We start from the raw sequence: 13,026 nt of genomic DNA, 5'->3' as shown, positions 1-13,026 counted from the left end.
CAGTTGTACCTCGGTATACGTCCTTAAAGCGCGGGCTGTTCACTAAATGGTAGAAACTGTCGTACTGACGCTCGTGGGCAGTCGTGGCAGAGATGCCAGATCTTACCCCCTCTCCAAAAACCGAATTCAGTCGATCAAGGATGTAAGCGCGCATACGTCCTCAGTCAGTTTTATTCGGAAAGCCGAGTGAGGACGGACGCGCGTACTTTGCTAGCGTCCATCCTTGGTCAGCTTTTATTCAGTTTTTGGAGAGGGGGGTAAGATCTGGCATCTGAGTCATGGCTTTGTCTTCAGAGATGTAAACAACAGTAGTGCGCGGTGTCGTGACTCATTTTGACGCACGCAAGTCGTATTCCTAACAAAGGTCGTATACCAAACAAAATTTTTCGCATCCAAACAGGACGTATATCAAGTTGGACTTATTCCAAAGCAGACATATACCGATGTACCACTGTATAAAGAAAATTTGAAAGCGCAAGTGCAAATGCAGCAGAAGAAGTGGGTACCTAGATTGCACTAGAGTTGACATCAGTTGCTTTCTCCTCATCCTCCAGTGTGCACGTGTTGTGAGCTGTGCCAAAATTTTAATAATTTCCTGTGTTCATTAGTATCATCATCATCATGAACTTGGTCCGGCTTAGGTCTTTTAAGACCTGTTCCGTTGTAGCTCTTGGAGGTGGTCTTGATCTCACCATTGTTGTCTTGGTTGACCATCATCTCTCTTGCCTGTAGGTTTGTAGTTAAAGGCTAATTTTTGGATCCGGTCTGGGTTCATTCTTTCTATGTGGCTGATCCATTTTTCCTGATACCGTTTTATGTCATTTACTATGTTATTTACTTTTAATTTTTCGCGGATATCTAAATTTCTTTGGTGGTCTAGTCTTGTAAAGACTAATAATGGTCTTAAAAATCTCATTTGTGCTGCTTCTAGTTTATGTGCATATTTCTTATTTACGGCCCAAGTCTCACAGCCGTAGAAAAGGGCTGGTTTTGAAGTTATGTTGTGCAGTCGTAATTTTGTTTCAGTTATCATTTGTTTTCCGAAGTGGCGTTTAATCATTCCATTCATTTTATTATATTTTTGTAGTTTAGTGTGGATGTCTTTCCCTTCATTTGATATTAAATTTCCCAAATAGGTGAAGTCAGATATTTGTTCTCTTATTTTATCATCAATAACAATTTTGACTCTTTGTATGTTTTTTACACATAATCCCACTGATTTTGTTTTTGAGGTGGAGATTTTCATCTTGTACTTTTTACCTATTTTATTAAGTTCATTTGCTGCTATCTGTAGTTCATCTTCAGATTTTGCAATTATAACTTGATCATCAGCAAATAATATAGTTTGGATTTTATTCCTGTTGTTCAACTGTATTCCGTTGTTAATTTTTGTTTCCATTCTTTAAGAATTTTATTGATGTAGATATTAAATAAATGTGGTGATAGTCCACATCCTTGTTTCACTCCTTTATTGGTGTTAATTGGGTCTGATAGTTGGCCATTAGAATATTTTATACAGAATTTTGAGTTTTTATATAGGCGTTGGATCGCTTTCCGGAGTTGGGTTGGGATATTTTCTTCACGTAGAATCTGCCAAAGTTTTTCCCGGTTTACATTGTCATATGCTTTTTCATAATCAATAAAGAGCAGAAATGTTGGTAGATTGAATTCTCTTCTTTTCTCCAAAATTTGTTGTATTGAGAAAATGGCATCTATTGTGCTTCTCCCTTTTCTGAACCCACATTGTTCTTCTTCTAAGAATTGTTCACTGTAATTGTTAAGTTTATTCTTTAGTATATTAGAGTATAGCTTTGCAGCAGTTGACAGCAGTGTTATCCCTCTGTAGTTGTTAGGGTTATTTCTGGAGCCTTTTTTGTGTAAATTATTTACTATTCCTGTTTCCCAATCTTTGGGTATCTGTTGCTTATGCCATATGATGTTAAATAATTTTAGTAGTGCATTTTTTAGTAAGGTGCCCCATATTTAAATAGTTCTACATTCAAATTGTCTATGCCTGGGCTTTTTCGGTTTTTTGATTTTTGTAATATTAACTCTAGTTCTTCCATTGTTATATTTTCTTCATCTCTGGTTATCACAGATTCATCTTCCAATTCCCTAGTGCCTGGGTTATACCATAATTTGGAATAGTGTTGCTTCCATTCTGCTTGGGAGATGGAATTGGTTTTTATTTGATCATTTGTGTCTAGTTGTAATTTCTTAAAAATTTTAAAACCTCTTCTCTGTAGGTCTGTGATATCACATTCTAAAGATTTAACAAATTTATCCCAGTCATCTCGTCGGATTCTTCTGGTTAGTTTTCTGACTTCTGGTCTAAGCCTTTTATATTTTATGTGTAGATGTAAGGTCTTTAGTTTGTAGGAACAGTTTATAGGTCTTTTTTTTCGCGATGATTGTTTGTTTCAATTCTTCATTCCAAGTTCTTAGCCAGTTTTTATTTTTTATACGTTTAGCAGCTCCCAGAATTGATTTTTTCATGTTTGACCAGATTTCCTCAACATTATCACTTTCATCTGATTTGAGTTTATCTTTCAATCGACTTTCATACAGGAATTTAGTGCTTTTGTCTTCCAACAAATGTATTTTTAATTTCTTGGTAGTTTTTGTTGGTATTTTCTTCTTTTTATTTTGAAAGTGCTTTCTACTAGGTAGTGATCACTGTCAATTTCACTGCCTCTGAATACTCTAGTGTCTCTAATTTTGTCATTTAAATTTTCATTAATGATAATATAATCTATTATAGACTTTGTGCTTCTTGCTTCCCATGTGAATTTATGGATATTCTTGTGTCTGAAAAAAGTATTTGTAATTTTAAGTTTATTAAAAATGCAGAAGTCTATCAGGCATCTTCCATTATTGTTGACCACGGGTTCGCCTTCTGATCCTATACATTTGTCTACTGATTGAGCACCAACCCTTGCATTAAAATCTCCTGCTAGTATGAGATACTCGTTTTTGTTAGTTTGGTCTATGATCTGTTGTAATTCATCATAAAATTCTGTGGTTTCATCAATGGTGCCTTCTACTGGTGCATAGATGCCAATGATTGTTATTGTATAAGAAGAATTTTTAGTCTTAATTTCAATATTCTGGGTGATATCCAAGAGTAGTCTAATATTTTGTTTTTCCATTCTTTCTTTATTATAACAGCAACTCCCGATGATGCCCACATTTCACTTGGTACGCCAGAATATATCATTATGGATCCTTTGTTCTTTTTTGTTTCGGTAATGACTGCTATGTCAATATTTCTATTTTCTATTTCCATGGTTAATTCATCTAATTTGCGATTTATTCCCCTAACATTCCAAGTTGCTACTTTAAGTTCCTTAATCTTAGTCCTATATCCATTGCCTAGGTCGTTACCCTTGAGATCCGTCCAGTTTTTTCCCCTTGAGCTTACTTAGAGTATTTAGAATGTCCCTCGGTTCGGTTACCAGCCTTTGGCAGGGTAAGTCTAGTGGTGGGGCTGCCACCTTATAGCCTCTAGACAGGCTTCAGGTACAGCATTTCCTCTGTATGTGACGGGACAGTAGTACCTTGTTATTTTAAATAAATTGTGCAACCACATCTTCTAAGCATAGTGGTGAATCTGTGCCTGCACATGTTAAAAAAAGCCGCAAATCTCTAATGATCGAAGTGAAAATTAATTTTATTTGTCATATGGTATCTGGTGAGTGGAGTTCAGAGTTGTGCAAGATCTTAAATTTAGCTACTGTTACGATTATTATGAATAATTATGAATAATGCTGAGAAGATCAAGCAGTCCCATACAGGAACTGTTAATGTAAGCGTTTCTAGAACAACTTATTCAAGGAGTGAGACAATGAAGAAGTTACTGGGGTATATTCGGGCCGGAATTGCACCGGAACGACATTCTGGTACTTTTTCGAAAAGTCATAATAGAAAATCCTTAAATTTATACACCTAATATTATGAAACAATGGCATAATCAAATGGGAGGGAGAAATATCTATTTTACCCATTGCTACTGAAAATATATATTAATAGTAATATTTAAAATTAATAGATTTCTTTAAAAATTTATTTAAAAACAAAAATATAAATTTTGCAATAAAACTTGAATGTTTCTTACTAAAGTACAATGTGTTAGATAAAGAGATCCAACGAATGAGATATACTGTGACGTGTGCGAACACTGCATTTTGATTCGCCATGAGCTGAATGCTAGAACTGGTTGTGCTATGAACCGTGAGTCTGAAGTCTGATTCAGCTACTGTACATTTGATGTGGCATTATCATATAGTTTTCTGGAGAATGAGCGTTCCGGAACTATTTTTTTTAGCAGTACACCTCTGGTTATTAGTGCCGTGGATAGACAACATGAACCAAAGTAACATTCCTGTAACACAGGCAGTAGTTATGGACAAGGCTTTGTTCAATGAAATTAATCATTTTTGACTAGCTGGTTTTCCCAGTTCAAAAACCAGACCAGAATTCACAATGTAAAAATTACTGGTGAGGCAGCTAGCACCAACACTGCAGGTGCTGAGGAATATTCTCCCATATTCCAAAAGTTAACGGATGAAGGCTGCTACACCCCAAACTTGGTCTTTAATGTTGATGAAGTGGGGCTGTACTGGAAGAAGATGCCTGGTAGAATGTACATAGCTTGTGAAGAGAAGTCTGCCCCTGGTTATAAGGCTGGAAAAGATCAGCTTACATTACTTCTGGGTGCTAATGCATCAGGCACTTTTAAGTTAAAGCCAATGTTGGTGTACCATTCAGAGAATACACGTGTTATGAAGAGCATTGTGAAGACTCGCCTTCTTGTTTTCTGGCAACTGTAATAAGAAGGCGTGGGTGATCCAGATCCTTTTTAGTGAATGGTACACTTTAAATTGGGCCAGAGGTGGCCCAATTTTGCACAGCAACAACTTGTCTAAAAACGTCCACAATGCTCCAGGACATCCAGCCAATCTTGAAGTTACCCCTAACAACATTCTGAACATGAAGGTCATTTATTTGCCACCCAACGCCACCTCACTGTTGCAGTCAATAGATCAGGGCATTATTGCAACCTTCAAGGCATACTATTTGCATATGACCTTCAAAGGGATTGTCGAGGGAGTGCAGGAATCTAATTCAGTGACTGTGAGGGACTATTGGAAGTCCTACAGTATCCCTGAGGCCATAAGTAACATTGCTGCAGCCTGGAAAGAAGTGTTGCAATCATACATGAATGGTGTTTGGAAGAAACTGTTGCCTGATGCATGTCTTACTTTTTTGAATTTGAGCCAGTTTCAGTAGTGGCTGAAGCTGTCACTCGGATGGCTGAGGATGTTGGCCTTGACAAGGGTGTTGGATAAGATTGTAAAGGTTACAGAGCTACTTCAGTTGGAGGTTGATGCCAAAGACGTGGAGGAGTTAAAAGAGGAAAAAGAGAAGGAATTATCTAACAAAGAACTTACTGACTTGCAGGCAGTGATAGTGAAAGAAGAAAATTCTGATAAAGCTCAAGATGAACTAAATGAGGAGCTGAGACATTTCGTGAAATCATCAGCAATGGCAAGCTATGTGAAGATGGATGCTGACAGCGAACGATTCTTAAAAGTTCACAGAGGGGTGAATGATATGCTTGCTTGCTACAAAGAAATCTACGATGAAAAGAAAAAAGCCACCATCCAGTCATCCATTAATACATTCTTTCCTAAGGTTGAGTGGCCGATCCCTTCTACTCTGCAGCGGCATACTTATCAGCTGAAGACATCGATTCTCGAGAGGTAAAATGTACTGACGTTATGCCTGTCTCCTCAATTTTTTTTTGTAATTTTATAATTTTGAAATTTTTTAAATTGCATGCTTTTGTCATTTTTCCTGCGCATGAGATAAAAAATTGAATAAATACAATAAATAATTCTATTTACATGTTCACCGAACATTTCTTTTTTTGATTCAATCAATTCAGTGAGCACAGTTGCAAGTGCTGCACAAGTATGGGGGAAATTCCGATTTAAGTAGCGTTACAAGGAACACAACCCTTACATAAGTAGGGTTGTGTTCCGCGTATATATGTATATATTTATAAAATTATGAATTTTTTTATTTACACACTAAAATGATAAAAATAAATACACATTCTTATGTTTCCCTGAATTTCAAAACAAATATTATTCAAATAAAAATATGAATATACTGTATACTGATAAATATATAGTTTATAAAGACAATAATACATGGATATATTCTTTATCAATCACAGCTAGGGCTTACAATGCAGAGATTCTGAATACCGCTATCCCGGTCATTTTTTTCCAATATTTAAATACTGGATTTTTGGTACTAATTTAAAAAATAATTGTTTATGATTTAATCACATAAAGGTGATTTTATAACCACCAACCAAAATGATAAATAATTACAAAAGTATACTGCAGCAGAATTTGGCAAATAAATTGTCATGCAATTTATTTGCATGACAATTCCATGAGATTCCAAGGCTCACTGGAACAGTTTACCGTCCATGCTTGAAAGCTTTTCTGAGTTGAGATATTATGTGAGAGAGCTTTAATTGATCTATATTCAAGTATTTATTTCTGTGATGATGAATTTAATTTATTATCTGCAGCTATATCTATATTAATGCCTATACAGTTATTGGTCTATGCGCTATGCTGCAAAGAAGCAAATCTTTTAACTGCAGATGCTGCCATAAAATTTATATGAAACTCTTAGTAATCAAAATTCTGATATAGTTAGAGAATTAGATACAGCACTGAAACTCCGTATTTCACAGAGGCATACAAATTTATCACAGGTTCTTCAGTATTTGCAAAGTGGGACACAATATGATAGCAAATTATTTAGTATTAGAAGGCTTATGCTGCACCAGAGAGAGAGAGAGAGAGAGAGAGAGAGAGAGAGAGAGAGAGAGAGAGAGAGAGAATAAAATAAATAATTAATAAATAATAAAAGAAAAGCAAATAGACAACCTATGCATTTCCCGCCTGCCACACCCGGCTGACCTTTGAATTTCCCCGACCACCCACATAGGTAACTTATTCCAGCAATTTCTAACTTGCTGGCTAAAATAAAACTTCCTGCAATCCAGTCTAAACTTCTCCCCCATAACTTGAATTCATGGCCCCTAGTTCTAGAATCATTTTTAACTGTGAAAATTTCGTCTTCATTCACTTTAGCCTTCAGGCTCTGACCAGCAAATTCATCTCAATCAAGTCTCCTCTAAGGAGCCTAGTTTCCAAGCTGTGCAATCCAAATAATCAGTCTTTTCTCATATGGTCACCCTTTTACTAATCTTATCAGGTTAGTTACCTGTCTTTGTACCCTTTCAAGAAGCTTGATGTCTTTTTTTGGGATGCTAACAGGTCAGCTTTATCCTTGGCTGAAGTGACAACAGAACCATCTGGTTTGGACAGAGGTGGGAGCAGAGATGGGCAAAAGTTGCAGCCAATAGCTTTGGCAAGAGACCAGAATGCTCTGCTACCATTAGGGCAAGAAGCAAGTTTTCTACTCTTATCCTGTTCAAACTCTAGTTTGGACTGATTAATAACTGCTTTACAATTGTTGCGAGCTTTGGTGTAGGCAGAAAATGAAACTGAAGAATCAGAAACAAGCCAATTACGATATGCAACATTCTTCTCTCGAACCGCCTTAGCACATTTATTGGAAAACCAAGGTTTAGATAAAGGACGAGATTTTAAAGTGGAGTGTGGGATAAAGGATTCTATAACTGCAAGAATAATTTCACTGACATGATCTGAGCAAACGTTGACATCAGAAGTTTTAAAACAGTAATCCGACCAAGGAAAAGAAGAAAAGAAGTCTCGCAGGTCATCCCATTTTGCATTCTTGTAATGCCAAACAACACGAGGTTGGGAATAGTTTCATTTAATAATCATGTGAAATTTCAATATCATTAATTACATATTTTTCCACTTCACTCCCTTATGTTCTCACTGACAAAGGCTTTTTTCTGTAAATATCAATGCAAAGTAACTGCTGAGTTCATCTGCAACATCAGTTGGGGAGGGGGGGAGGTATCTAATACTATTCCACACAATCACATATGGGTCAAATCTGATTTGTCCATCTCTTCTTTGCATTTATATATGTGAAGAATTCCTCAACTGCATGCTTTGCTCTCTTCTTTATTCCTTATCCCCACTCTCTGCTCCCTCCCAGAGTCAGTAAAGATATTATAGTGAAAACTATACTTCGCTCAATAAAACATCTTTCTCCTTCAGAAAATGAACATAATTGAACCTTGGAAGACCAACATGGAACAGAACATCAGTGTTCCAGAAATTCTTTCCAAAATAAGAAATTGCCTGACTCAAATAAGATTTTAAAAGACAAACTTGAGTCGGCAATTAATGAAATACTTTTAGCTATTTATGCTAAAAAAGTTCAAAGCCTAGAAAATACGGACTGAAATCGTCTACAACTATCTCAGTACAACAGCACCATCCAGAATAGAATGCGAAAAGAACGTTTTCTGCCACTAATCAAATATGTACCAAAATTAGATCCAGTTTAAATGACAACACTATACGCTTATGTTTCTTACGAGCTCACTTTATTTGGACAGGTAGTATGGATGCTTAAACATAGCTAAACTTTGCAGTATCAATATTTTTTTGTTTTTAGAATAACTGTATTTTTAATAATTTCTTTCAGAATAATTATTATTGCAATAAAAGTTTATTTAAAACATGAATTCAAGTAATTACAGTACTTGTTTTTTCCTTACTTTATTGCACCTAATTGCCATCAAAATTTACTGGGAAAAATGTTTGTTTTTGGAATGCCAGTATTAATACCAATATCCCAATTTCATAAATTAAAAATACCGAAATACCAGCATTAAGATTTTGACCAGTATTGTAAGCCCTAATCACAGCTTCTCATGCAGTTTCTTAAATAAACACACTGTACCTTAGTAACACATAAATAATGATAATAGGCAGAGAAGAACCACAAAAGGATACACATTGAGTTTTTTCTTTTGGAAAGTTCTGTTTCAGTGATAATGAAAATTTAGTGTCCTTTTGACTACCAGATTCTTCTAATTTTCTTTTAATTTCTTCCCTCTCCTTCTGTAGTCTTAAAAAAAAAAAAATGCACAGAGAGTTAACTTATAATATTCAATTACTATATGAGGGGCATTTGAAAAGTTCATGGCTTGAATATGAAGGGTTTATTTGAGGAGTCTGGTAATGTTACTTTTCAACATAGTCCCCTTTGGAGACAATACACTTTTTTCACCACTATAATGCATTGATTCCATCTGCAAAGAAAGTTTTCTCCTGGGCCTCCAGGAATGCATCCACTGCAGTGACATCACTTTCCGAATGATGCCACTATCAGTGGGAAAATGGATGGCAGCCAGATATTTTTCTGAATTAGGAAATAGGAGAAAGGCCAATGGTGCCAGATTCGGAATTATGGGGGATGGGCCAAAATTTCATAGCCGCATTCATGCAATAACAGCCATGACAATGACTGGTAAGCATGGCAAGTTGTCCTGGTGGAACAAGACTCCTTTGCTGAGTTCCCCTCAGTGTTTGTCTTTGAGGCAGGAGGCTGTTTCTATTCAAAATTTTTACCTAATTTCACTTTCATTCAACATAAATGTGTCCTCGTGATAAAATAAAAAAAAAATTGAATATGGCTACATCATGCTCTATGTTTGCTACACTATGCAAGATGGGCATGTGGAACACTTAAATTAATAATTCAGACAAACTGATATATAATCTAGACAGTATTAAATAAAATCATAAAATTGCTGAGCAAGGTGGTACACACATGCATGCACACACACAACACAGGTCTGTGTTCAATTATGGTTTTTAATATTGAACTAAGCATTATTACTAGAAGTTAAATTGTCTTTCTCCCCTCCATGTTACTTTATAATGTATGAAGATTGAGACTTGAAAGAACTGATTAAATTCATCTCAGTGTATGAACATCTGAAAAAGAAAACTATTCTAGTTTTTTTTTTGTTGTTGTTTCACAGTACAAGAGACAATATTTATACATTTTTGTTCATTAACATCTAAGTTTCTGCTAACACGAGTTTCTGCTCATGTTAACAGAAACTTAGATGTTGCACAATAATTTACTTTTACACGGCAATCACATCTAGTAAACTTACTCCATGGGCCTATAATTACAAAATATATATCACATAAAACATTGTATATTTTTTCACTTTTAATTTCAGAAATGAGCCAAGAAACAAAGATATGAGAGACTCATTCATGCCACATGAATTTAAGAGGATTAAACATGGCCTGTGATAGGAAGCCTTTAAAGCTTAGTAAATTATTAACTGTTAAAGTTTGAGAAGAAAGCTTAATTCAAATTTTAATAAACTTAATAAAATTTAATAATGAAAAATGATTAAACTTAATTTTAATAACTTTTCTGAGCAATACTGTCTCTAAAAGGAAGTTAATTTGAAGAACTACCTACTTTAATATTATATTGCACATTACCTTCATACACTTGCATTTTACAATTTGTAAATACAAGAATGCATCTTTTAGTTTGTCTGAATGTTATTACTGTATACATATTACAAGTTGAATGTTCTGTCTGAATTTTATTATTGTATACATATCACACAGTGCTTCCATAGCCAAGTGGTCAGGAGTGGGAGTGCAGTAGCACACACTCTTTGAGTAGACCAGGGTTTGAGCCCTTGACTGCTAAATACAGTCGATCTGCCAACCCGGGTTGGACCAGCATGACAGATTATGGTCCATTTCATCCAACATAAATCATTAAGGAGGCTTCCATCCTGCATTGGGTTGATAATTTCTGCAGTTTACATTTTTTTTATTACACATTGAAATTATAAAACTTACTATAAATTCCAGACCATAAGATGCATTTTTTTTTTATTTCCCGGAAAATACGCCCTAAAATTCTCTCAAATCTTATGTTCCAAAGGTATACTATAAACAGAGTTGTTGTTGTTTGGTTTTTAGGAGCATTAGCAACTAAGGCCATATTGCTCCAGGATATGCGGTGGTCATTTCTTAACCTTTCCGCATCCTCCATATTTGGTGGTGACGGGCTCGAACCCCGGTCTAATCAAGAAGCGTGTGCTACGCATTGCTGCTCCTTCCCACCTGGCTACGGAGGCGCCCTATATAAACAGAGTGATGTTTTTATCTCTAACCATGGCAAGAGAAAGTACAGCCTTATGAAAAAGCTGGCACTTTTAGTGCACATAATGAATGGATAGGTGGAAAAGGATGGTTGCTGAATTAAACACTGAATTAGTTGTAACTCCAGGGAAACTTTCCACCTGTAATCATTGGATATCTCAATTAAAACCCTTTAATGGGAGAGAAATGGACAAAATGGATGGAAGCACCTAATTGCAATTTGACACCAAGATGAATGAAGCAACCAACCATTTGCAGGATTTCAAAGGTTTTTTAGTATATTATAAAGTTTATTTTGATAAGTTTTTTTCCTGTAATATTTTGATTTTTTAAATATTATTAATATTATAAATATAATTTTTTTAAAGTTTCTTTTATTAATAATTAGTAAATTTTATAATGGTTATTACAAGATCCGCCTTGAACACTTGGCCAGAGGGTACCACGCCTCATACAGAAATAGCCAATGACCGACTTCTGGTTGAGCCATGATTTTATCCTTTGCAGAACCTGCGGCATGTATTCCAAGGTCGACCTAGTGGATAATCGTAGCTCATTTGGAGATTCTTTTCTTTGTCACCGTTGTAAGGACTGCACCAATCTTAAGTTATAATTTGGTGCATTGCTAAAACAATTTGGGTCCTGAAAAAAACGGGTGCTTGCCCTCGAGAATAATGTAACTAGGAGCTTCTCGGGGACTCAAGATTCTAGTAACCTATCAAGTGATGCACTCCCGATTTGGGCCACAGAACAGAATAACCAAATGCAAACTACTCTGGTTCAAAAGGACTTAGTTTTATTAGGAGAGCCCATTGTCAGGGAAACAGGAAATATTTTTTGTAATACGGATAGGTGGACAAGAACTAGGGTATGTCTGCCGAGAGCAACTATTAATGATGTCACCAAGAGACTGTCAGATTTTAAGGGACATAAAGAGATTATTATTATTATTATTCACTTGGGGACTAATGACATTAAGCATACACGATCTGACGATTTGTTAGAGAAATACAAGACCATGCTGAAGAAATGCTGAGGAATTAGGTCACAATGTTTATGTGTCTGCAATTCTGCCCAGGCACGATAGGAGGGATTATATGCTGAAAGCCTTGTGGATTAATTCAAAAATAATGTATATTATTTTTGAATTAATAAATAATTCACCGAAAATAATGTATCCTTTGAAAACAGTGAAAGTTGGAATCTGAGGCTTTTGGGGGGAAATTTCTATCAGCTTGGCCTGCCTTTGTAGGTAGAAGGAATCTGTTTTGTAGAGACGAAATACATTTAAACAAAGGTGGTACAAGAGTTTTTGCCAGTATTATTGAGGATACCTTAAAGGTTCAGGGAAACTGCTAGTTTCGGGGGGACAAGGGTAATATAGACACACGTTTATCTGATAATATTGGTCAAAGTAACACTTGCACATACCTCAAGAGTTCTTGTTTGTTACTGCAACAAAACATATTAGCAAGATGTTCTAAGGGCAGAAACGTTTCAAATGAGCAGGCAGCTAATACTAGCGAAGCGAGCTCAAATAACTTTACGGGATGTGTCAGGGTAGTTAACTATATGAGAACACTATGTCTTAATTGTTTATATAGTAATGTCAGAAGTGTCGTCAATAAAAGAGTAGGGAAAATCATGGAGACAATGATCAAGAATGGAATTCAGGATCACTTAGATAGAAAAATTATTCTGAAGGATACTCAGCATGGTTTTGTAAAGGGAAAATCATGTTTAACAAATCTTGTTAGCTATTTTGACAGGATCACTCAAGAGCTGGACATAGGGAATAATTCCAACGTTGTTTATTTAGATTTCAGCAAAACATTTGACTCGGTCC

The 13,026-nt window shown here is 35.6% G+C and overlaps 1 protein-coding gene across 1 annotated transcript in view; it reads right to left on the bottom strand.

The window, feature by feature from the left end:
• Positions 1-13,026, bottom strand: part of LOC150086886 (uncharacterized) — a 161,086-nt gene that overhangs the window by 105,014 nt on the left and 43,046 nt on the right. The window contains exon 4 of the mRNA XM_090372309.1: positions 8,988-9,102. Coding sequence (XP_090228435.1) covers positions 8,988-9,102 — 115 coding nt within the window. The remainder of the gene's footprint in view (positions 1-8,987; positions 9,103-13,026) is intronic.

The sequence above is a fragment of the Mastigoproctus giganteus genome, chromosome 4, assembly GCF_048544385.1.
Source record: "Mastigoproctus giganteus isolate SK-2022 chromosome 4, ASM4854438v1, whole genome shotgun sequence".
Taxonomy (NCBI): domain Eukaryota; kingdom Metazoa; phylum Arthropoda; class Arachnida; order Uropygi; family Thelyphonidae; genus Mastigoproctus; species Mastigoproctus giganteus.
The sequence above is the reverse complement of the archived record's forward strand: the minus strand, read 5'-3'. Positions and strand labels throughout refer to the sequence as shown.